At 40.7% G+C, this 23,375-nt stretch overlaps 1 protein-coding gene across 5 annotated transcripts in view; it reads left to right on the forward strand.

Annotated features, from left to right (window-relative positions):
- bcas3 (BCAS3 microtubule associated cell migration factor) overlaps positions 1–23,375 on the forward strand; it is a 302,194-nt gene that overhangs the window by 89,615 nt on the left and 189,204 nt on the right. For 4 of the 5 annotated variants that reach the window (XR_008573121.1, XM_054793877.1, XM_054793880.1 and 1 more), the window contains exons 17-21: positions 6,659–6,700; positions 12,367–12,491; positions 12,701–12,866; positions 12,969–13,066; positions 21,203–21,294. Coding sequence is in view for 4 of the 5 variants with exons in the window: in XM_054793877.1 (XP_054649852.1) it covers positions 6,659–6,700; positions 12,367–12,491; positions 12,701–12,866; positions 12,969–13,066; positions 21,203–21,294 (523 nt within the window). In the remaining variant the exon portion in view is untranslated. The remainder of the gene's footprint in view (positions 1–6,658; positions 6,701–12,366; positions 12,492–12,700; positions 12,867–12,968; positions 13,067–21,202; positions 21,295–23,375) is intronic. The other variant, XM_054793879.1, reaches the window with a different exon arrangement.

The raw sequence follows: 23,375 nt of genomic DNA on the forward strand, positions 1-23,375 counted from the left end.
GACATTCTTTCTCAGTGTAGCGACTACTGGGGTGTCAGGAGATCTCGTGTGATTAAAACGTGACAATATTTGTTCTTCGGAAAAACAACGTGTCTTGCGATAAGAAATGAATGAATTAATGACACGATAAATCAAAATGAACCGGGTAGTTGTGTGCATGTGTGTCTGTTTTCCTCGTCTCCCTGCCTCCAAACAAGTTCACTCTGTGCATTAGTTCAGCACCTAGACACTTCATAGAACAATGGCGAACAGAGTGACACCTCTTGTCATTCATGCAGTCATCACTCGTCTCGTCATCCCGAGTTGGGTGTCTCATGGCACCCCTACGTATCCTTCCGCCTATGCATCCGTCCTACGTTCTCTTCCTTTCTGTACAGTAATGCTAATTCATGGGAGTGCGTGGTGACACAGAACGTGGTAACAGGAGGGCCGCCTGTGCTTAATAAATACAGCGTGAGGCAGCAGGTTTGGTGTGCCATGCTTTAAATCTATACTCGCATGAACCATCTGTCCGTCTGCTTCCCCCTCTAACCCCAGCACACCCAAACAATACAACCCCCAACATCTCCCCCCTACCCCTCCGCCCGCCGTCTCCTCCTCTCTTTTGCAGTGAGTGTCTGTGTGTGTTTGTGTGTGTGTGTGTGTGTGACTGTGAGAGAAGCAACTGTATTTACACCTGTATGAGCACATCTTTGCTGGCAGGCCAGCAGAAGAACACACCAGCTGCTTAACCTACATTTTTCAGCAGGTTGACTCATTGGACACAACCCCCCCACCACCACCCCAGCTGTTTGTGTGTCCAGCATTAAACCAAATCTTAGATGCAGTATGTACAGTCTAAACAGTGTAGAAACAAAGTAGGCTCTTTTTCATAGTACCAGAACATTAGAGCATAATCTAGCATTTGGGTTTGGTAAATCTAAGCACAGACGCCACATCTGTTATTATTAAACAAGTCAAGTCAAAACGCAGAAGCAGTGTGTGGAAAACTAGAAAAAAAAAACCCGTACGGTTGTACCAATGCTGTGTCAAACAAAGGAAGTGTTAGGTGTGTACGTATTAGGTGTGTAACGATTCATTCACTACATCGATGCATCAATTTATATTCTTCTGATTCAGCAACTTGATCTGGGTTCTCAACTTTCCATTCAGGACGATGTGTATATATCAATCCAACATCGTTTAAAAGATAATCAGTCGGTTGAATCGAAACTGTGAAATGAAGCATTGGATTTAAGCACAGCAGTGTTTGTATAGATGGGCTTCATTGTTTTTCGGGTATGTGGCGGTCATGGGAGTTGTAGTTGACCTGTGAAATACAGTTGATTCGCTTCTTCTTTATTTGGTCACTTTATTCAGGATTCATATTTAACTCATCTGGCCTTATTTGAAACTCATTTTAAGTGACATTTACGGGGACAAAATGCAAAGTAAGGACGTTGTACTCTAATCAGGAGGATTGTCAGCCCTTAACTGGGACTGATTAACTTAACCCTTTATCTTCCAATACGGCGTCACTGATATGCCTGACTTTCATTTCTGCTCCTGGAGTAGGGCCTATGATTTCCGCGTTGACAGAATTTGCAGAAGTGGCCAATAAAAAGGGAATGTACTATTGAATTAAATGCTGTCACTGAGGAGGAACGTTCGTTTGGGGAAGCGACCAGGCCTCAGCTTACAGTTGCTGCCCTTATCCAGCCCCACAGCTCCTCTCGCAGATCTTTCACAGCAGTGGCACCACGTCTCTATAATGACCTCCCTCCGGTCCATGGACTCTGTTGAGACTTTTATAACCGACCTCAAGACGCACTTGTTCAAACAAGCATTTTTGAAAGGGTCTCTGACATGAGTCACCAACTTGGCTTAAATATGTTATATATTGTTTTTAATTATGTTCTACATTGTTCGATTTTTGTAAGCGAACGGTAAATTTGCAAAAATGACATTTATAGTTCATGGTGCCACCCATGACGTCATCAGGGTAACACCTCTCAGATAAAGCAGAGTAAACAAACGCTTCTTGAGGTGGCTCATCAACTTGGTTCCGTATATTTTTCATCAAAATAGGAGTCATGCCAAAATGTTGTGTTGCTGCTGGATGTTCATATTTGTTTTGTTTTCCCAAAGAGGAAGTTTAACCCTTTAAGCGGCAAAGTCACAAATTTGCGTCAAGCAACATTGCTGAATTTAACAAGCCATTTCTGCAAATACGGTGCCTCATATAGTTAATACTTTACACCAGGTGATGGCGGGCATCTGTAACTTCAATCTGAGCAACATTTGTATGCGTGTTTTATACAACATTTAGGAGGTTATAGACTTTGAACCACCGTGTGCGTGCGGCAGCCGGCCTGCTCGCCACAGTCCACAGGCAGCATGCTTGAGCCTATGCTTTGCTTCACCGTGTCCGGGGTGGGACGTGGTGGGTTGTCAAAACACTGCTAATGGTGAGGGGGGTAGCGGGAATGTAAAAAAACACGGAAATAGCGTAAATACGTGGTACTAGCCAATGAATGGATGGATAGATACTTCATATAGATACTTCAAAAGAGACGGACAGATGGACGCCCACCTCGTGTTCTGTCTTTTGTGATCATTTCACTGATGACTGCTTTGAAGGAACACCTTTACGAGAAGGACTTGGCTTGAAAGTACGGTATAAAGGCATTTTGAAAAAGAATCCTATTCCGGCGGTACACTGGGAAAATAAACAAGACAACGAAGAACAACCATACATCAAAGTTGGCACGAGAGCGTAAGTGAGCGTAAGTGAGACAAGCATGTCTCATGAGACAAGATCACTGATTCAATGAATGCAATTGCTCCTCTGCACGCAATGCAGAGAACAGATTATTAATTGCGAATGCTTGGGGTGGCCAATAGTGTGAATTCTGGTATCAGTATGATACAAAGTAAATACAGGGTCACTATTGTGGATACTGAGACTGTTACCAATACTTTTTAGTTAGTTAGTTAAATCGTGTAATGTTTTTTTCTGATTTTTCCTTTAGTGATTATAACCCGACTAAAACACAGGCAAACATAAACATATATATTTTTCAATAAACTTATTTGTGAACAATTGAAGAATATAAATAGAAGAATATAAGACAAAATGAACACAATAATACAATGATTCCCTGATGTTCCCTGCACCACAAATACAATATAATGGTGGGGGTCCTGGCTGAATAAACCCGTCTTATGAAAACTTTCAGGTCACTGAAGTAGACATTTTTTGAATGTTCACTGATAAACATGACATTGATGTACATGACATGACAAATGGTGCCGACTTAGATGGAACGGTCGTTGCTGCGAGTCCACTTGTTCTGCAGTCGCTGCATTTGCATGGGACAGCTTTAACATGGCAAAAATGTCTGCCCGTGTCAAATTGGGGATTTTGCAAGCAGACAATTGCACACTCATCCCATCTGCACATGGGGCTGATGTTAACACAAATGAAAATCCAAATGGAAAGATTGTCACACACAACGCAAAACACGGCCAAATCCTGCTGCAGACAATTTGAAGGGAATACAGAAAGAGTGCAGCCGAGTTAATGAGAAAGACAACAGAGAGAGGATGAACGAGGCCTTTTGACCTGCTGCAGATGTGGCCTGAGATTACTCTAATGCGAACACAACAGCCAAACAAGTGCTGTAGCAATTGCCTTCCAGAGCCTTAGAGACCCGCTCTGCAAAGGGGCTTTAAGTCACATGGCAGAAAGACTCGACTGGTTTTCACTTCCCTTCTTTTTTAATGGCCGAGGCAGGGCTGCGATTAGAGGATGCGGTTTAAGAGATGAACGTGTGAACTATTTTATTCTTTGGGAGAGAGGTCACCACCCTCGCAGGTTGATGACACACACTCTTTTCCTTTCACTTGTGGTTTACTCCTCTGTCCGCTTCTGACTAACACACTAAGGCTTTCATCCATCCATCCATCCATCCATCCATCGTCTTGCGCTTATCCAAGGTTGTGTCGTGGGGGCAGCAGCCTAAGCAGGGAAGCCCAGACTTCCCTCTCTCTGGCTACTTACAGTTGAGAGACATGGTCTCTTCAGCGTGTTCTCGGCCTTCGCTGAGTCCTCCTACCATTCAGACATGCCCTAAACAGGGAGGCGTCCAGGAGGCATCCTGACCAGATGCCTGAGCCACCTCATCTGGCTCCTCTCAATTCGGAGGAGCAGCGGTTCTACTTCCAAGTTTCTCTCTTGTGACAGTGCTTCTCACCTTAATATCTAAGGGTGAGCCCAGCCACCCTACGAAGGAAACTCATTTTGGCCGCTTGTATCCAAGATCTTGTCCTTTCGGTTACTACCCAAAGCTCATGACCATAGGTGACGGTAGGAATGTAGATCGACCAGTAAATTGAGAGCTTTGCCTTTTTGCCCAGCTCCCTCTTCACCATGACGAACCGATGCAGAGTGCACATCACTGCAGACGCTGCACCAATCCGCCTGTCCATCTCGCGTCAAACTCACACTCAGGCTTTCCCTTTCCTGATGACCTTTACTCATGGGAAATGATGCAAATTAATCCATTCCAGAGTCAAACTTTGTATTTGATCCCCTGTAGATTTCATAGGTTTACCCCCTGACAAAGATATGAACAGGCCAGCATTTTTATGGTTGATTCATGGCAGTAGAAAGAGACATCTTGAAGAATTGAAATAAAAAATGATAAAAATACCCCCCCCCAAAAAAAAAAAAAAAATATATATTAATTTGTGTTTGATTGAGTGAAATAAGTATTTGAGCCCCTACATGTGACCCCACAGAGTGCTAATGTGTGCATGAAAAACACAAATGAGTCCTTTCCCTTTAAGAAAGTAATTTATTATGTGCATAAAAGACATGCCTCTGCTTCTCCACCACCATGGACAAGACCAAAGAGCTGGCCTGAAGGAGAGCACGATTGGTGCAGTCATTGATAAATGGAAGAAATCCAAGATACCAGTCAATCGACCATCTCTGTGGAGTTCCATGCAGATTTCGCCTGGTGGGTGGCAGCCCACAATGACAAGGGGAGGAGCTGGTCGATGATGTCAAGGGAGTTGGGAGCACGGTCAGCAACAAACGCATTAGTAAGACACTTTGCTGTCAAGGATTGAGATCATGCTCAAGAAGACACATGTGCGGACCCATCTGAACCTTTGACATGAAAACACAAAGCTTGAGAGAATGTGATGTGGTCACATTACACCAAAATGGAGCTGAAACATGGAGGTGGAAACATTCTGCTTTGGGGATGTTTCTCTGCTAAGGGGACTGGAAGACTTCTTGGATGAGAACCTCCTGGCCTCAGTCTGAACTGAAGATGGCTCGTGGAGCGTTCTTTGTTCAAGATAACGATTCGAGACATGATGGCTTCTTTGTGAGCAAGGAAGACAGACTGTGAAAACGCGGAACAGGCACGCTCCATAGATTTGACAGTTGCCGTATGCGTCTGAGCGCTACTGTGGCACATTTGATTGGTGAAAATGACGACGATTGGCCAAAATTTGCGAGGATGTTGTGGTGACTGGACAAAGCTGCACGCTAGCATATAATTTGCAAGGATTGGTTGATACAATATTTAACTTCAGATTAACTCCTTTATGTACTTTATTTTGCCACTGTGTCCTGTTAGTCGATGTGACAGATACCAGCTGGTGTAGCTGTGCAGTTGTACGTTGGTAAAGCTCACTCCCTAACACCTTAACGTGTTGCTCTGGGCGTCGCTCTCAACTGTCATTCAGCGGCCCTTGGATGGAGCCCAGGTTACATATATCCTCCATCAATAAAAAGTTCTATCAACAAGAAATGGGTAAGGATGCTGAGCGGCATATGAGCTTTCACATACACATTCATATGTCCATTGGTGTCGATCCATTTACTCAGCTGGGGACCCGGTGGGGCTTCTGTAGGCTCAGCAGTGGGTCGATGGGAGAGGCAGTCCACCCCCCGCTGCCATTTATATTTAAGTGAGCATTTACTCAGTGCCTCCATCGGACTGACCATTGTGTTCATTTGTTAACGCACACTCCAGGGACAGGACATTTGAGGGAAAAACGTTGCGCCCCCCTCATCTGCGAGAAGAACATTTTTCCACACCCGTATGTAACAAGATGAATTGAAGAGCACGCACATTGGGTGGCTCAAGGCAAATGCAGTAAAAATGATAAAATCGAGAAGTCCTGCGGGGTACTCGGCTTGGCTGGGAATTCTCTTTTCATGTCTGGAGGTTGGCTTGCGGGGACAGAGTTCAGTCTCATTGGACCTTTATTACTGTTGGGAAAAGTCCTGTTTGCTGGAGATTGTTTAGAGAGCACTGTGACTATATCGGGATGTGAAGAATAAACACAGGAACACACTCCCAAGCCTAATGTGTTGTAAACACTGGAGACACACAGACTGATGGAAGGACACCCACGTGCAATTACAGTACAGTCACCCATTGTACATGTCATCATTTTTATGTTTTTTAATCGTGACAACTTGAACTATACATGGGATTATTCTGTTCAGTGTCATCTTACCTAGCACACAGCATGTTACAGTTTGTCGTAAAGTATGTTGAACAATATACTAAATATAGTAGTTTAATTCTTTTTGTGTTTTATCTCTGTACCCTCCACTCCCTTCACCCTTACCTTTCAACCCCATGTCATAAAGACCTTACCTCCTCGGAGCATGTTTTGCCAGTACAACTCCATGGTGAGTTTACCTTTCGTCTCTTGTCGCATGTTGTATCATTCACCACATCGGCAACGTTTTCTCTTGGACAGATACTTTCACTATTGTTTCATTCACACACAGAGGTGGGGAACAATGAGTATTTGATCCCCAACTTATGGAAGCGTTGCTTACAATTGAAGTAAGTGGTGCTAAGTTGAAGTAGATGGCACACCAGGTCTGGAGTGAGGTTGGTTCTGTCTTGTAGACCGTAGTCTACAAATGCTATTTGTTAATATTATTTGTTGTTAATTATTTCTTAATGTTTTTTTGTTTTTTTTGCATTGTGTCTCTTTCTGTTACAATAAACCTACAATAAAAATCATTAAGTGTTCATATCTTCATAAGGAAGTAAACTGTCAAAGTCCTCGGGGGATCAAGTACGTCTTTGAGCACTTATATGAACATGAACTCTAACCTACATAAGACTCAATATATTCCCGAGTGACATTCATTGCATTGAAACAATTTTACATGGCGATTTCGACTTAGACAGCTCATGTGTAATAAAATACTCACAATCAAACATTTTCTAAGCTCAGCAAGAGACAGGACTGACACGTTCAACATCTTAATGGCAGTAGAATAATAACAAACATTTTTTGCTGCATAAAAATATGATAGAATGAAATAATGGAATAAAAACGCAAGCTGAAGATCCATGACCCCCTGAAAACAGGTCTCTGACCAACGTTGGGGCTGTGACTTACCACTTGAGTATCACCACTCCAGAAGTTAAAGTAATACATTTCAATACATTTTGTTGCAATTGGCCGTCTATCCATTTTTTATGCTGCTTATCCTCATTAGGGTCACGTGTGTATGCTGGAGCCTATCCCAGCTAACTTTGGGCGAGAGGCGGGGTACACCCTGAACTGGTCGCCAGCCAATTCAGGGCACATATAGACAAACAATCATTCACGTTTACATTCATACCTATGGACAATTTAGAGTCACTGATTAACCTAACATGCATGTTTTTGGAATGTGGGAGGAAACTGGAGTACCCGGAAAACCCAAACACGCACGGGGAGAACATGCAAACTCCATACAGAGATGCATAAGTGGAGATTCAAACCCAGGTCTTCCCGATTTCCTGACTGTGTGGCCAACATGCTAACCACTCATCCAATATTTAATATACAGTATTGTTTTGGTTGAATTCATCTATTTCATCTATTTATTTTAGGCCTCATGCAACTGAGTATGGTCAGACATTGATTTTCCATTCCAAAAAGTGTGATGAAAACCCGTGTGTACGGAAGCAGTTTTTCCTGTAAGAAATAATATAAATCCAATTAATCCGTTCCAAACACCCACAAATATCAACAACAGATACATTTTAGAAAGAATAACTCTAGTTTTACATGCATAAAACAATGCAAAATAAATGTAAATGAGGTCTGGAATGGAGGATTTGGTATTATCTACTGTATGTTCTGTTCCTGCTGGCTGTTTTATTCCCCTTCTTTTTTGGATGTAAATGAACCACATAGTGCAGAATTGGTGTTGTTTGTTTACTATAAAGGGCGTACACGTGAATAGAAGCTGGAGCTAAAGCTTCACCCCCACCCTCAGAGGTGCTCACATTAGCCCTGGACGTAGTAATGCAACGGGACTTTGATGGTTCATGTCACAGATTAAATTATGTCCTCAAGGGAAGCGCCATTAGCTCAGTGGAGAGCCCTCATTTGTAAAATTAAAAGTGGAAATGACATGTGAGTAGTCTATCCCGTAAATTATAATTGCAAATATAATGAATGTCCCCCACCCCCACCGTTGTACCCCCTCCGTAGCACATAACAAATGTTTTGTTGGGAGAAAAAAGAACAAAAAAACATAGTTTTTCATACCAATGGCTTATTTTTCGAGTGCTCAATAAGGTATTGGTATTGGTCATTATAGTAAAACAAATATACTGCACCTTGTACTTGTGTCCAAGATGTTTCTCATTAAATGAACCTCTTAAATTTAAAATGATATTTTAGTGTCTATATACAGTACAAGGTGAACATGGATGATGTTGGCATGAAAGTAAATGCTTTGATGATTGCTGTAGATGTGAAACATAAGGTACCCTCCAGAACAGGAGAGCTCACGAGCTACCAGTTGATCACGAAGGTAGTGCGGGTCGATCGCGTAAATGTCATTTTGTAGATGTCATATGACATCAGTCAGCTGACATTATGCTACCCTCCTGATTTGCTGATGCTCCCCTGCGGCAAAATGATGAAAAGTGGTGAACGTCTCTATCGACACACGGCGGTGCAACTTTCATCTTTATTATTTTATTAATGGATCAACGAAGTCAGACGTAAGACGCCTACTGGATATCTACTTGTATAACAAAAGTTACCCATTCACTTGTGAGAATGAAAAGTGAATTGTTTGATGGCTTTGCTTCACGTCCTGAACTCAACTATAGAAATGCGTGTTTTCTACACTACCGCCTGTTAAACTATTATGTCATGATGCATTGGAAAATGTGCCCATTGCTGAAACCCTTTTAATATGTTACCTTGACATCAGCTGCATTGTCATAATCATTTTAGTTTCTTGTATACAGTGGTGTGAAAAAGTGTCCCTTCCTGACTTATTTTTTTGCATGTTTGTCACACTTCAATGTTCCACATCATCAGATTTAAATATTAGTCAATGACAACACATGTGAATGTGTTGTGAAAATGCAGTTTTTAAGTGAAACTTTTTATAATTAAAAGACAAAAAAAAATCCAAACCTACTTAGCCCTGTGTGAAAAAGTGATTGTCCCCCTGTTAAAGCATAATTTAACTGAAATTAATTGTGATTTATCAGTCTGGAAAAGGTTATGAAGCTATTTTTAAAGCTTTGGGACTCTAGCGAACCACAGTAGAGCCATTATCCACAAATGGCGAAAACAAGTAATAGTGGTGAACCTTCCCAAGAGTGGCCGGCCAACCAAAATGACCCTAAGAGCGCAGCGATGACTCATCCAAGAGGTCACAAAAGACCCCACAACAACATCCAAAAAACTGCAGGCCTCATTTGCCTCAGTTAAGTTCAGTGTTCATGATTCCACCATAAAAAGACACTGGGCAAAAATGGCATGCATGGCGGATTCCCAAGACGAAAACCACTGCTGAACAAAAATAACATTAAGGGTTGTCTCAATTTTGTCAGACAACATCTTGATGATCCCCAAGACCTTTGGCAAAATAATCTAGTCTGACAAGACAAAAGTTGGACTTTTTGAAAGGTGTGTGTCCCATTACATCTGCCGTAAAAAGTAATGTTGCATTTCAGAAAAAGAACGTCATACCAACAGTAAAATGTGGTGGTAGTGTGATGGTCTGGGGCTGCTGGTCTACTTCAGGACCTGGAAGACTGTAATAAATGGAACCATGAATTCTGCTGTCTACCAAAAATCCTGAAGGAGAATGTCTGGCCATCTGTTCTTGACCTCAAGCTGAAACCAATTTGGGTTTTGCAGCAGGACAATGATCCAAAACACACCAGCAAGTCCATCTCTGAATGGCTGAAGAAAAACAAAATGAAGACTTTTGAGTGGCTGGTGGTGAGTTGGCTCCGATGGTGGGGGAGGATGCCGGTCAGACATGGCAGGCCCAAACGTATTGTGAGGGTCTATTGGGAAAGTCTGGCAGAGCCCCCTGTCAGAAAGAGTTTCAACTCCCACCTCCGGGAAATTTTCGATCATGTCAGGCCTAGTCAAAGTCAAAGTCCTGACCTGAATCCTATTGACATGCTGTGGCATGACCTTAAAAAGGCGCTTCATGCTGGAAAACCCTCCAATGTGGCTGAGTTACAACAATTCTGCAAAGATGAGTTGGCCAAAATTCCTGTAAGAGACTCATTGCAAGTAATAGCCAACGCTTGATTGGCCCAACCAGTTATTAAGTTTAGGGGCAATCACTTTTTCACACAGGGCCATATAGGTTTGGATTTCACTGCCAAAGACATCTATTGACGTCTTTTCAAAAAGTAAGATTGACTGCCAAAGACGGCTATTGATGTCTTTAGCTTTTTTTTGCGGGAACTACAGATCAAAGTCTCGTGTCATCTTGTGTGTGAATTTCTGACTATTAGGCAATGTATTTCTGTCCCAGTAGGGGGCAACAGTTCTGTTTTCCTCCAACTGGCAGCGACAGATTGTCTATGAAGAAGACGGATTGTGGGGTTGAGAGAAGAAAATGGCGAAACACATGCAGAAATCGAGCGGAGACAAAAAAATACAGGCAGCCAACACTGTGACAGAGCTTGTCTGGCGGTGGATCTGCCTTCAGTAGTGACGCGATCGCGAAAGATAGAGGTGACGTGGGTGATGTAGATGACGTAGACACAAATGCAGTTGACAATGGCAGCTGAAGCAACAAGCTAGTGGTTCGTGTTGCTGGAGCATGACACCAGAAGCAGTTCAGAGTCGGTGAAACAGAACCCGACCCTGATTCTTCTGACGAGTGGCTGCCGTCTGGATCGGTCAGCAGCAGGGATTCATCCCCACATCCATCAGACCCCACAGTTGCTTCTCTGCAGAAAAAGCTTGTTTTTTCTGTTTTTTGGTCAAAATCAGGTGTTTTTGCTGAAACTACCCTATGTTCTACCGCCAATATCTAAAGACCCAAAAAAGGCTAGAAACAAAGTTTTCTGATGAAGAAGAAAGTCTTAAGTTTCTTTAGAAAGTTTCAATGTTTATGTATTCCTAAAACTCAATATTCTGTGGGTCTTGAAAGTTCAGCAAAAATGCCCAAAAACTCTGGCAGTATGGATCTCTCTGCTCTGAACATGGCTGGCAGCCAATGAGTTAATAATAAAAAGTTTCATTTAAAAACTGCATTTTGTGTTTGGTTGTTTTGCCATTGACTAATATTGAAATTAGTTTGATGATCTGAAACACATAAGTGTGACAAACAAAGACTGAAAACATTTGTGTTTAACATGAAAAGATGACAATGAGAGCAGAGAGCAACAATGCAGCTGCTATTTCCAGGTATTTACTGTACATCTGGTCTTAGAAGATAGCACACACCCACTTTTCATCTGAGCAAAAGTATTGGTACATGTGACTGACAGGTGTGTTTTGTTGCCCAGGTGTGTCTTATTACATGACTTATCCAATCAATAATTAGCACTGAATGTCTACACTCAGGTTGTAGGTTTAGCCAGTGTAGGCTGCATTTAGAGGTGAAAACAACATGGATACTAGAGGTGCTGGAAGTCTTCTACGAAGAGTAGATTGTGATACCTTCACTCTTGCCCTCTGCAGGGAGTTGCTGACGTCTTTCTTTACAGCTTTCACAATTTTTCTGCCATCACCTGCTACTGTTTTCCTTGCTATACCTGTTCCACATCTGTTACTTCTTTCTTCGTCAGGACATTCTAAATGCTTGCAGTGGCTATGAGGAATGTTTATGCAATGCTTCTGATTGATTTTCCACCTTCACACGGCTCTTAACAGGAAGTCCATTAGATAAGCTTATGAATGTGAATATTGCATAGCATCCTACAGAAGGAAAATACAACATACATTTGAGAGACTGGAGCAGTACGTGTTAAGTATAAAATGACTTTGTTTGAGTGGGATGTTACATGGCATACACTCATTTATGTTGTGATGGATTTTTCTCTATTCTTTTTCTATTCCTCCCCAAAGCAAAAGTAAACCACCCCCGCAGATTTCCCCGAGCAAATCCGGTGGAGGGGAGTTCTGCGTGGCCGCCATCTTTGCTTCATCACGGTCGTGGTTCATTACGAATCCCACCATGAAAAGAGAGAAAGGTAAGTTTCAATCCCGCTCACCAGAGGTGATGAAGACCATCTTCTTTGTGATTGTGTGAGTTTTGGCAAAGTGCACACATTCTGCATCTTTTCTGCCGTTTACTTTTATTCCTGAATGAACGAATTCATGAACCAGCCAACATCAACACTAACAAATTTCCACATCCCAAAACATCCGTGTATTATTGTGTAACCCATCTTGTTCCCAGATCAGCCAAGGCAGACTGTTGTGGACTCACTGTACATCATCAGTTGCTATGGTAACTTGGTGGAGCATGTTCTCGAACCTCGGCCCATAATCACCGCACAAAAAATAAGCGATGACACCGCTTTGGAACTTTGCACCTCTCCACGGGCCTGCTGGACTCTAGCAAGGTGACAGTGATTTTTAGTTTTTGCTTTGTCTTTTCAAAACTCCGTAAGAGAATCAGCGAGTCACTGCCATTGATCGTTTTGTTTGGTTTGAATTGAAAGCAGAACTCCACAATGGAATGAGCTGCAGCCACCCTTCAACGCCAACCACCCCTTAGTTCTGGCCTCTGAGTTGGTGCAGTCCTGCCAGTACCTTTCGGCCGGTAAGCACAGTGCACACATTTCACCACCATGGGGCAAGACCAAAGAGCTGTCAATGAACCTCAGAGACAAAACATCGTAGGTACCCTTGCGACTACCCTTATATCCATGCTGTGAGCATGCAGTAACAGGTACATTCATGATAACATGTAATACTTACAGTATTTTGCCATACTTTGATCATTTTAAACATTACCTTACCTTTTTTCCTGGGCGCATTGATTTCACAGAGCCCATGGATAGGAACTAACGCGACTTCTGTCAACAGTAGCAGCATAGAAGGCGCGTGTCTGTGTCCATGCAACTACTAATCATGGCAGACTTCGTGAGAGATGCCGCAGACTACTTATGGACAAATGAGGATCCAAAACCTTAACTTTTTGAGCCTGAATATACGGAGAATGAGCTGCGGGTTTTAGAAGATGAGTGAGCAAGAAGAGGACCGGCATGACTCGGTGGTGTGCATGTGGAGTTTGCCAAGCCATGCTGACTGAAAATGGAGTGTTTCTGCCGTACTGAGTGGCGTACAGTGTTACCATGGATGGAAAGGCTTGGTGCATATGGCGAGGAGGACATTGCTCCAAGAGATTTCATAAACTGGTCGGATACTGTCTGAATTTAGTGCTAGTGGTCGCCGTTATTGTCAGAGTAATGAGGACGCGTTGGAGTGATGTACACCGGCATCATATTCCACCATGGTGTCTGCCAAGAAGGGTCGTGGAAGTGAATGCATAACGAGAGACATATTTGAATCCAATTAGCAGGTGGCAAATAGCACTGGTGTTTGTCTTTATTCTCCTGACTAATCGAGTGTGACCGAGCATATTTTTTTTCCATTCTTGTGTTCTTGCCATCTTCCCTCTGGGACAGCTTTTTATAAACAGCCCCCCCACCCCCCACCCCACCCCACACTCCCAACCAAGTTTCTCTTGGAATGCCACCTTACATTTTTGTGCTTTTTCACTCAACATCCTGCTTGTCAGCACGGCGCCTTCGCCAGCCTTCTTCTCTATTGTGTCCTGCGGGGCTTGGCAGCGCGCTGAAGAAGTCATCCAGAAGAAGAAGAAGTTGTTTAAACTATGCACCGAATTACGGAGCAGCCGCATACGTCTCGTCCAACTGGCTTTTGCAACGCATTACAGCTGTGCAAAGACATGGTAAATTGCACGTTCTTCTTATCAAGGTCTACTTTACGTTGCTGGTACAGTCACACGACAACTCGCCAAAGATAGCATGAGCCATCTATCATGCGATCTCTAGACAATAAAGTAGCATATACATTTACACAACGCCTTCAAATGAGTTAGTGCACACGTAGTCAATTGCCAACAGGACTTGATTGACTGCTCTTGGTCTCAGGTCTCATGGTTGTATATTGAATAACACAGTCTGATTAAAAATGCATTATGCAGGGAAAGGAATAAGATGGGTAGAGGAAGGACCAGGGTCAGGCCAGATCACAGTCTCTAGGATGCCATGATAAAAGGCAGCAGTGGCGCCACTTCTTGCTCGCTATCTCCACCTGTCCGTCCATCCAAAGCAGTGACTGCAAGCTCCGTGGAACCTCGGTTGGCATCTTTAATCTGTTCCAGAAGGTCCCACTCAAACTGAAACATACTCTAACAAAGTCTATTTCTCCCATAAGAAATAATGTACATCCAATTAATATGTTCCGTAAAGCTAAAAATGTTAACAGAAAACATTTTTATAGTGTTATAATTATGGTGTTACATGTAGAAAACAATTGGAAATGCATATAAATACATTAGGGGCGCACAATATGAGAGAATGACGCCATACCAATAAATCTGATAACATTAAAAATAGCTCAGATAACTGGTAATAAAAAAAAAAAAAACACTCCAATGTGACGAGATTACCCGTGGTGTTTGAGTGAGCAAATCAAGCGCTCCTTTTTTCTCCTGCCTGTGACCTTTACGACCTGCCGTAACTTTCCCTGACCTCACTTGTAAACAAACATTCACTTTCCGGGAAAGATATTTTGCGTGCCAGTTTTACCAAATGCTTTGCGATGAGGGGAAAAAAAAACATTTGAACACACAAAAAACCCTATCAGCCACCTGAAACGCTGATAGGATGCAATGAAAAGTGCAAAACGTTTGCTACAGACCTCCGTGGCATCACACCGGCTGTTCGTGGAAGGTGCCCGAACACAGTGCACCTTGCTTGGCCACGCCAGGTGGCTCCCTCCGCTCTATACTCTACTCTGTCCTGATAGTAGTGATGTGGTAGTAGTAATGTCATGATATTTGATTAGGACAAATCAACAGGTACAGTTGGTCAAATCCAAATCCATAGTAGTTTCTCCCAAAAAAATGTCATTTTAACAATGCAATTATTCAATTTGACAAATACAAATGCATGCATTTTGAATTGTTTTATCTTTAAAATAAAATGAGACCAGTGTGAGAAGACTTTAGTCACAGAAAAAGAGACATAGCTGACATAACATTCAGGATTTAGTCAGTGCACAAAAATGTAATCCACACCCTCATTGTTTGTTTTTTAATTTTTAAGTCATCAGACTAAAGTCCAATTCAGGTCCAAAGTCATCAGAATTGTGATCTTTGTGATCTCACTCGACTCGAGACTATATCTATTACTTTTTTCAGCATTTTGCCAATGACTGCCGCTTTAGTCGATGTTGACATACTGTACATAGTTGACCGCTTCTGTTGACATTTCTATGAAAAATGGGTGTGGTTAAGTTGACATGTTTGTGGTCTTTCCTCATTATGGCGAAGCAGCACCAACTGTCTACTTACACAGCATTAAAACATTCACACAATCACGTCTTGCTCAGTGCAAAGTAAGCACGGCAGTGTTCACCTGGACTGTACCACAGCAACTAACCAAATCTACTTTTTTTTCAAGCTTGTTAGCCTCCTGAAGAAAGATTTCTTCAGTGGTGTTTACGCTTGCATGCATTTTGCCTTCGCATTATCCTGCATTTTGCCGTGGCAATACGTGTCATTAATTTATTCATGGCACATCAGAAAAGCGCGAAAACTAGTTTGCACACTGTTTGCATTGTGTTTACAAATAAATTATGTACTTGGCACTCAATTTGTGGCCGAAAATGGTGCGGAAATTTTGACCACACTCCCGCACTTATTTATACCTTGCCAAGTAGTCTTTACGTCTAGTGCGCAACAGTACCGACCCGCATCGGTATGTATTGTTCACCACCACTTTCCTCATCCGTGAAGCAGTCGTGCCATTATTTGCTCCCTCGTGACGCCACGCAACAGCAGGCATCACCCCTATAGATTCATTAATTCCTCTATTTGCAAGGGATCTACAAGATGTTGAACTCCAGATAAAGCAAAGCTAAGTCTGTATTTTCTCGCAGCGGGAGGTATCAAATGTGCAAAGAGCAGGAAGGAGGCAATAAACTAGAAAAAAAGAGACACAGACAGTGTGGAAGAGGGACTTGCTGACTAGAAGACATCGTTGGGCATTATGATTATTTATTAACACAAAATGACAAGGAAGATCCAAGACACTACAGAAATTACTTGAGAATTATTCCCGACTTGCTTCAAGAAGTGGTGGAAAAGTTAACCCATTCATGTGAATGAGACACGCAGAGGCAGATTGTTTGCACATAGGTTGCGGTGCGTTCACGCTGCATTCACGTCTCGTTCACGGAAATTGTGCGTGACAGAAAATTTTGAAAGTCTTCTTTGAGCACTGGCACGCAGCCCCGCACAGTTTACGCATACTTCACATCTGTTAACAACCAATTCACCCACTGGCGCACAAAATTGCGGGAACAAAGTGCGTGCAAGTGTAAATGAGACTCAAAAAGCTTTATTGTCTTTGCAGTCGAGACATACAACCAAATGACTACAGCAGGCGTTCTAAGAGTATAAAATATCGTATGAATACAATCATCTAAATGAAAATATGCACAAATGGAGGAAAAACCATGTAAAAAAACTGCAGTACATTGAAAAATGCTTTGATATGAACCCTTATGTATCTGGACAATGTAAATGTGCAAGAAGTGCCTTCAGTTAGCGTTGGGGTCAGAGGTTAGAGGGTTAGGGTTAGAAGCTATCCCACAACTTCAAATTTAGGACAACCACTTACTGTATGTCCATGTCAGTCCAAGGGGAGTCGACTTAAACGTGTTCCACTGTAGGTGTCTCATGCTATGTTGTATGACATCTCTACAAACATGGAAGTTATCACCTGTGATTCTCCCAGGCAGTCCTAAGTGTGATCATGATGTCCCCAGCTCCCCACTACCTGTTCTGTTGTTGTAAACGTGGAGACTGACTGACTCGCTGTGCGGACACATGACATGGCGGCCGCAGATACCTTGTCAGTAGTTCTTTATTGCTCTTGGAGAAGCGGGCCACAGTGAGGCCTTTGGAGCGTCAGGCGTTGGTAATGAGAAACCTTGGCGCCATGACTGGGTCACTAATCAAAGAGAAGTAAAAAAAAAAAGCATGTGGTAATTGTAGCTGGCTGAAAGAAGGAGCTGTCAATCAAATCTAGCTGTAATGATAATGACTAAGCTGGCCCAGCGTGCCAGCACATGCCACTCAAAAGGGGGAAGTCGGGATGAACGTAAGGCAAGAGACAGACGGACCTGCCCACCGACATCCCAACAGGTGAATTTCATGGAAAGATACAAAACTAGCAGGTCTGCCACACCATCCAGTTATGAGTTGCTTATCTTTTCCTGGAGATCAGTCTGTTCAGCCACTGGCCGTGGGCCCCAGGCCCCGTGAGATTGGGCTTCATCAGTACCGAGGCAACCTTTGTTCTTGTTCTGACTGCCTGCTTCACTGCCCCGACTAACAGGCCACATTCAGCACAGCCAAACACCACCCCCAACATTTAATAAAGACACTGTGTTCCGTGCTGCTGGACAGCTTCTCTAGTCATTATGCACTCATCCAGCTGTTTACTTTGGAAAGATAAGCATTATCCCATTGACTACATACTGCATACTGTATATACAAATACATATAAACAGTAGTGTCTGTAGGCATCTAAAGTACCACCACATGCATTACAAATGAACGTTAATAAAAATACAAATAAATAAATTCATAAGTCGCATAAATCATAAATGAAGGTACTTTTTCTATCCAGCAGGGGTGTCCAGCGAGGGTCACATCGTGAAAAATGAAAGGATGCAACTTTGCCACTTTGTAAAGCAACGCATGTAAATATGCTAAGAAGTTATATATACTATATTTCAAGAAAAAACTGCAGCTCAGCTTTGTCCTATCGGTGAAAAAAACTATTATTAATATCAACTTCACGCTTTGCTTCCCCCCCACACACACACACATTTCTGCTGTTTTTTTGTTTTTAATTTCCAAATATTTCAACTTTCTTTTGTAAATGTTCTTCTCCAAATATTATAACTTTTTCTGCAACCATTATTTTCCAAAAATGACAACTTATTTGTTGTTTTGTTTACGATTTTAAAAAAAAAATAATATTTTAATTTAATTGAATTGGCCTGAAATTTAATTTTAATTTTTTTCTTTAATATTTCAACTAATGCTACTAAAATTAAGTTATTTTTCATGAGGATATTACAATGGTTGGAATCTGTGTTGGGCATCTCTGTGTGGAGTTTGCATGTTCTCCCTGTGCAGGCGTGTGTTTTCCCGGGTACTCCGGTTTCCTCCCACATTCCAAAAACATGCATGTTAGGTTAATTGGCGACTCTAAATTGTCCATAGGTATGAATGTGAGTGTGAATGGTTGTTTGTCTATATGTGCCCTGCCATTGGCTGGCGACCAGTTCAGGGTGTACCCCGCCTCTTGCCCAAAGTCAGCTGGAATAGGCTCCAGCATACCCCCTCGATCCTAGGATAAGCAGCATAGAAAATGGATGTATGGATGGATGGATGGATGGATGGATGGATGGATGTTACAACATTATTCTTGTAAAATTACAACTTTTTTCTCTTAATATTTTGACTTAATTCTTGTAAAATTACTGCTGAATTCTGTTTTTGCCGTTATTTTTTTTGTTTTTTAGCTTTCTTGTAAAATTATATTTTTAGGTTGTGCCGTGGGCCAATCCCAAAAAAGAGCCACGAGAGCTGCAAAAAACTTTGGCCACCTGATCTAATGAGACTTAGTCTGATGCACTAATGTGCCATTTAAAAATACTCTCCCTGTAAAATGGCATTGATGTTGTGACTCTTAAGAGTCTCTAATGAATGTTTCCAAAGTGGAGCGGCTTGTCGGACTCTGCAGAGATGAGTAGATATGTCGCCGGCTCAGTCTGTCTGGCTCCTGATGCGCGTCCAACAGACAACAACACGGAGGATTGTCTCTTTGCACGAACACACACTAGAAACCAGATCTAGCTAGTCCACCAACTGCTTCATGACATCAATAATTGATTAGGAACAGCTATTGGCCCCTTGGGTCAAACAGGAGGACACAGGGAGACACACGGCTCAAATAAAGGCTCTGATAACTTACTTTCAATAATCATACTAATATTAATAATTAGCACTTAGATATGATCTCAGCCAGGGGTGGCCAAACTTTCTCCATCAAGACAAATAAATGAATCCATCGTGCATCCAGATACACTCAGCTGTTCAATATAATTACACAAAGCGCCAACTTGAAGTCATTCATACTTCATCTGAAGGCCAGTGGTGTCCAAAGTGCAGCTGGGACGGGGGCGGGGGGCATTTTTAACCCGCATATCCTTTTTTATTGACCCTTGTCATATTCTAAACATAAAGTAACTTGTACTTGTCATTGTTGTTGTTACCTACATTGGATCGCTTTTAGGATATTCCATGTGTAAAATGTATCAAAGTTGGCCCCCGCAGCCTTAATTTTTTCTGTATTTTTTTTATATTTTTATTGAGGGCAAAACCACATTTTTCTACACACAAAAAAACAAATAAAAAATCTGGCCAATGTAGTTTTTGAGTCATATTTATACATGTAGATGACAGCTAATTTTAAAAAATCCATATTTTTTAAATCAATATCTTCCCGATTATGCTTGTGTAAACATAATAGTAGATGATGACATACTTTTTTTTTTTTTTTGGTCTAATTTAAAGTTTTGAAAAAGTAGTCAGTTAAATTTAGAATTGTGGATGGTGGACTTTTTTTTTTTGCAATTTAAAACAATTAAAAACAAAATTTTAAATGTTATTTACACTTTTCTTGAATATTAAAATCAATACTTTCTACACAACTAACTGCGGTTTTCTCATAACTTTTAGAGTTTTTTCAGTCTGGCCTGAATGATCCTTTGTAATGTTCTGATGCATTTTTATGTTATTATTTTTCAATGTGCCACAGGACAACACATAAATGAGCTGCTGGACGAAAAAATAACATTATTTTTTGATGTGTGCATATTTAGAATTGCAGATGACAGCCTGCTATACGTTCTTTTTTTTGTTTGTTTTTTTTAGTTATTGGAATTATTCTTGAATTTTTTTTATTTTTTTTTTATAATTAAAATTATAATTTATAATTTTTTATAATTTTTTTTATAATTACTCTTACTCATTACAATTGGAATTACAATTGCCGCTACCTTAAAAAAAATGTAAATTACATTTTTTTTTTATCAATACTTCTTACATAACAAACAACTTCTTTTGTAACTTTTTTTTTTTTTTTTTTTTTTGGAAAGGGCTAACAAATCAATGAGCTACGTGCCAGAGATGGCCCCCGGGCCGGGCGGTGGACAACTCAAGTCTTACTTGAATTGTGCAGCACGTTGTAATTCATAGTCTTGATGGCTTGCACTTTTCCTGCTCCACTATGTTTTAGTCTGAAATAAATTGAGGGAGCGTAGTAACGGAGACTTGGACAGGTGGTGTGTTTCATTCCAGACAACTGGGAAGTAGGAAATAAACCACTTAGAACTTCTTCTCAAGTGGAAAGGAAGCAACAAAACCCAGCAGAGTACCTCAACGTTCTTCCTTAGGAAGTAAACCATTGAATAGTTTGCCATAAAACATCAATAAAAAGAAAGTGACCATCGCAAACACAGCTAAAAGATAAAGCAAGATAAAACATGAAACAATTGTTGAATGGTTCTACGATACAGATGAAGCATTGGCATGTGTGTGTGTGTTTTTTTTTTTTTTTTCCAGGGATGTCCCCAAGCCAAATCAAAGATGACGAGTCATCAGATATCCCGGCATGGGAGCAGAGTGGACAGTACGATGAGGAGTGGCTCTCTCAGGTCAGCCGTCTTTACTAACGTAGCCGTGACATGCTCCTCTCACAGCCTTCCTCATGCGATGTTCGACACCCAGAGCACACCCGCTCGGGTCCCAGTCAGCGCTAGCTGTGTTGCTTTGTGTTCCATGAATATTTCATAGCATTTGTATTGCATGCCTGAACAATTTCACCATCCTTCCTTTGTCTTGTGTGATTTGTTTTTTAGAGCCCATCAATTTTGGATGTGCCAGTAACATTTCCATAATGTCATACAATAAATCCAGCACGACTTGGCTGAAGGCGTTCTGGATTTAGTCACTTAAAAGAAAGTGGAAACGGCTCAACAGTACATTTTTTTCAACCAAAACACCACCAGCCAGCATATGTGACCAACAGTGGTTTAAATTCATTTTTAAAACCAAGTATTACACCATCGTTTACAATTATGAGTTGCTCTGGATACAAATTTTATTTTTTGTGTTATTTAAATAAATTTCATAAACAATTATTACACACAATTTTTACAATAATGAGTTAAACTGCGTAAAAATTTAAGTTTTTTTTATTATTACAAATAATTTTTTAAACAATTCTATCACATTTTTGTAAAATTATGAGTGAAGTACATTTTTTATTATTTAATTTATTTTTAAATACAATTTTTCAGAATTACAATTTAAACTGAATACAAATTGTCTTTTTTTTAACAATTATATATTTTTTTCACAATTACAAGTTAAACTGCATAAAAATTGTTTTATTTTTGAAATTATTCAAATAAAAAAATGTAACAATTACACAACTACACTTTTCTGAATTATTAGACGGCATAAAAATACATTTTCTTCAAAAGTTTAAGTACAGTTTACACACAATTTTTATAACATTTTTCACAATCATGATTTAATCTGCATACAGTTGTCGCTTGTTTTTAGAATGAAATTATTTTTTCTTAACAATTATTGCACTTTTTTTTCAGAATTATGACTTACACTGCATAAAAAGTGCTTTTTTCAAAATTATTTAAATAATGTTTTGTTTTTTTAATTATAATATTTTTCGTGATTATGATTTAATCTGCATACAATTTTTATAATTTGCACATTTCCTGATCAAACACAGGTCACAAAGATAAGATGAGGCTATAATTTTATATTTTTTTTAAATTTTGTGTTTTTTTTATTTAAATTATTATTTTTATTTTTTATTTAAATACATTTTTAAGCAAATATCATATATTTTTTTTTACAATTATGAGTCAAATGCAGAAAAATAGTTAAGTTTTTTTTATTATTTAAATGAATTTTTAAGAGTCTTGAAATTGAAATCGGATGGTTTCCTGGCAGAAATCTGGCTTTAAATCATACATTTCAACAAATGTTGAATGGGGTTGAGTTGATAAACGAGATTCCAGAGGTTAATGTTAGCATGCTACAGCAATTCCTAAGCTAATTTTGATGTGTGCTTGAAATTGTTGCCGTTGGAGCATCCAATTGTGTTCAAGGGAGGTGACGTTGAAGAATTTGGTGGTCGTCCTCCTCATTTGAGATTTCGTCCACTTTGTACGGTGTATTAGTACCACTAGAAGTAACATAGATGATACCACCACCATGATGGACAGTTGTTCCAGTGGTCTTAGGTATGAAAGCCACACCTTCACTCATCCAAACATGCTTTTCGTCATTATTGAGAAAGAACTCAATCTTGGTCTCATCTGACCATAAAACTTTGCTTCAGAAGACATCTGGATTGTCCATGTAGGCATCTACAAAGGTGTCAATTTGGAAGAAGGGGCTTCTTTCTTGATGGTGATGTAAGGGTGTCTTCACTGTGGACAGTGACACTGGTGTTCCAGTAGGGGCTCGTTCATGACGGGATTGAATCTTGCTTCGACATTCTAACCAATTTCCTTTCAGTTGACAGTGTGGGTCTTCTTCCAGATCAAAATGTTAAAATGGTGACACATCCAAATAAGAATTGTTAGAAGTGATGATCTTGGCATCTGCAGTTGTTTAGAAATGTCTCCAAAAGACTTCCCTGACCAGTATAAGTCATTCTAGAACCTTCAACAGCTCCTCCGGTAAGATTTCCGTGAAATATATA

This window comes from Dunckerocampus dactyliophorus, chromosome 12 (assembly GCF_027744805.1).
Source record: "Dunckerocampus dactyliophorus isolate RoL2022-P2 chromosome 12, RoL_Ddac_1.1, whole genome shotgun sequence".
Taxonomy (NCBI): domain Eukaryota; kingdom Metazoa; phylum Chordata; class Actinopteri; order Syngnathiformes; family Syngnathidae; genus Dunckerocampus; species Dunckerocampus dactyliophorus.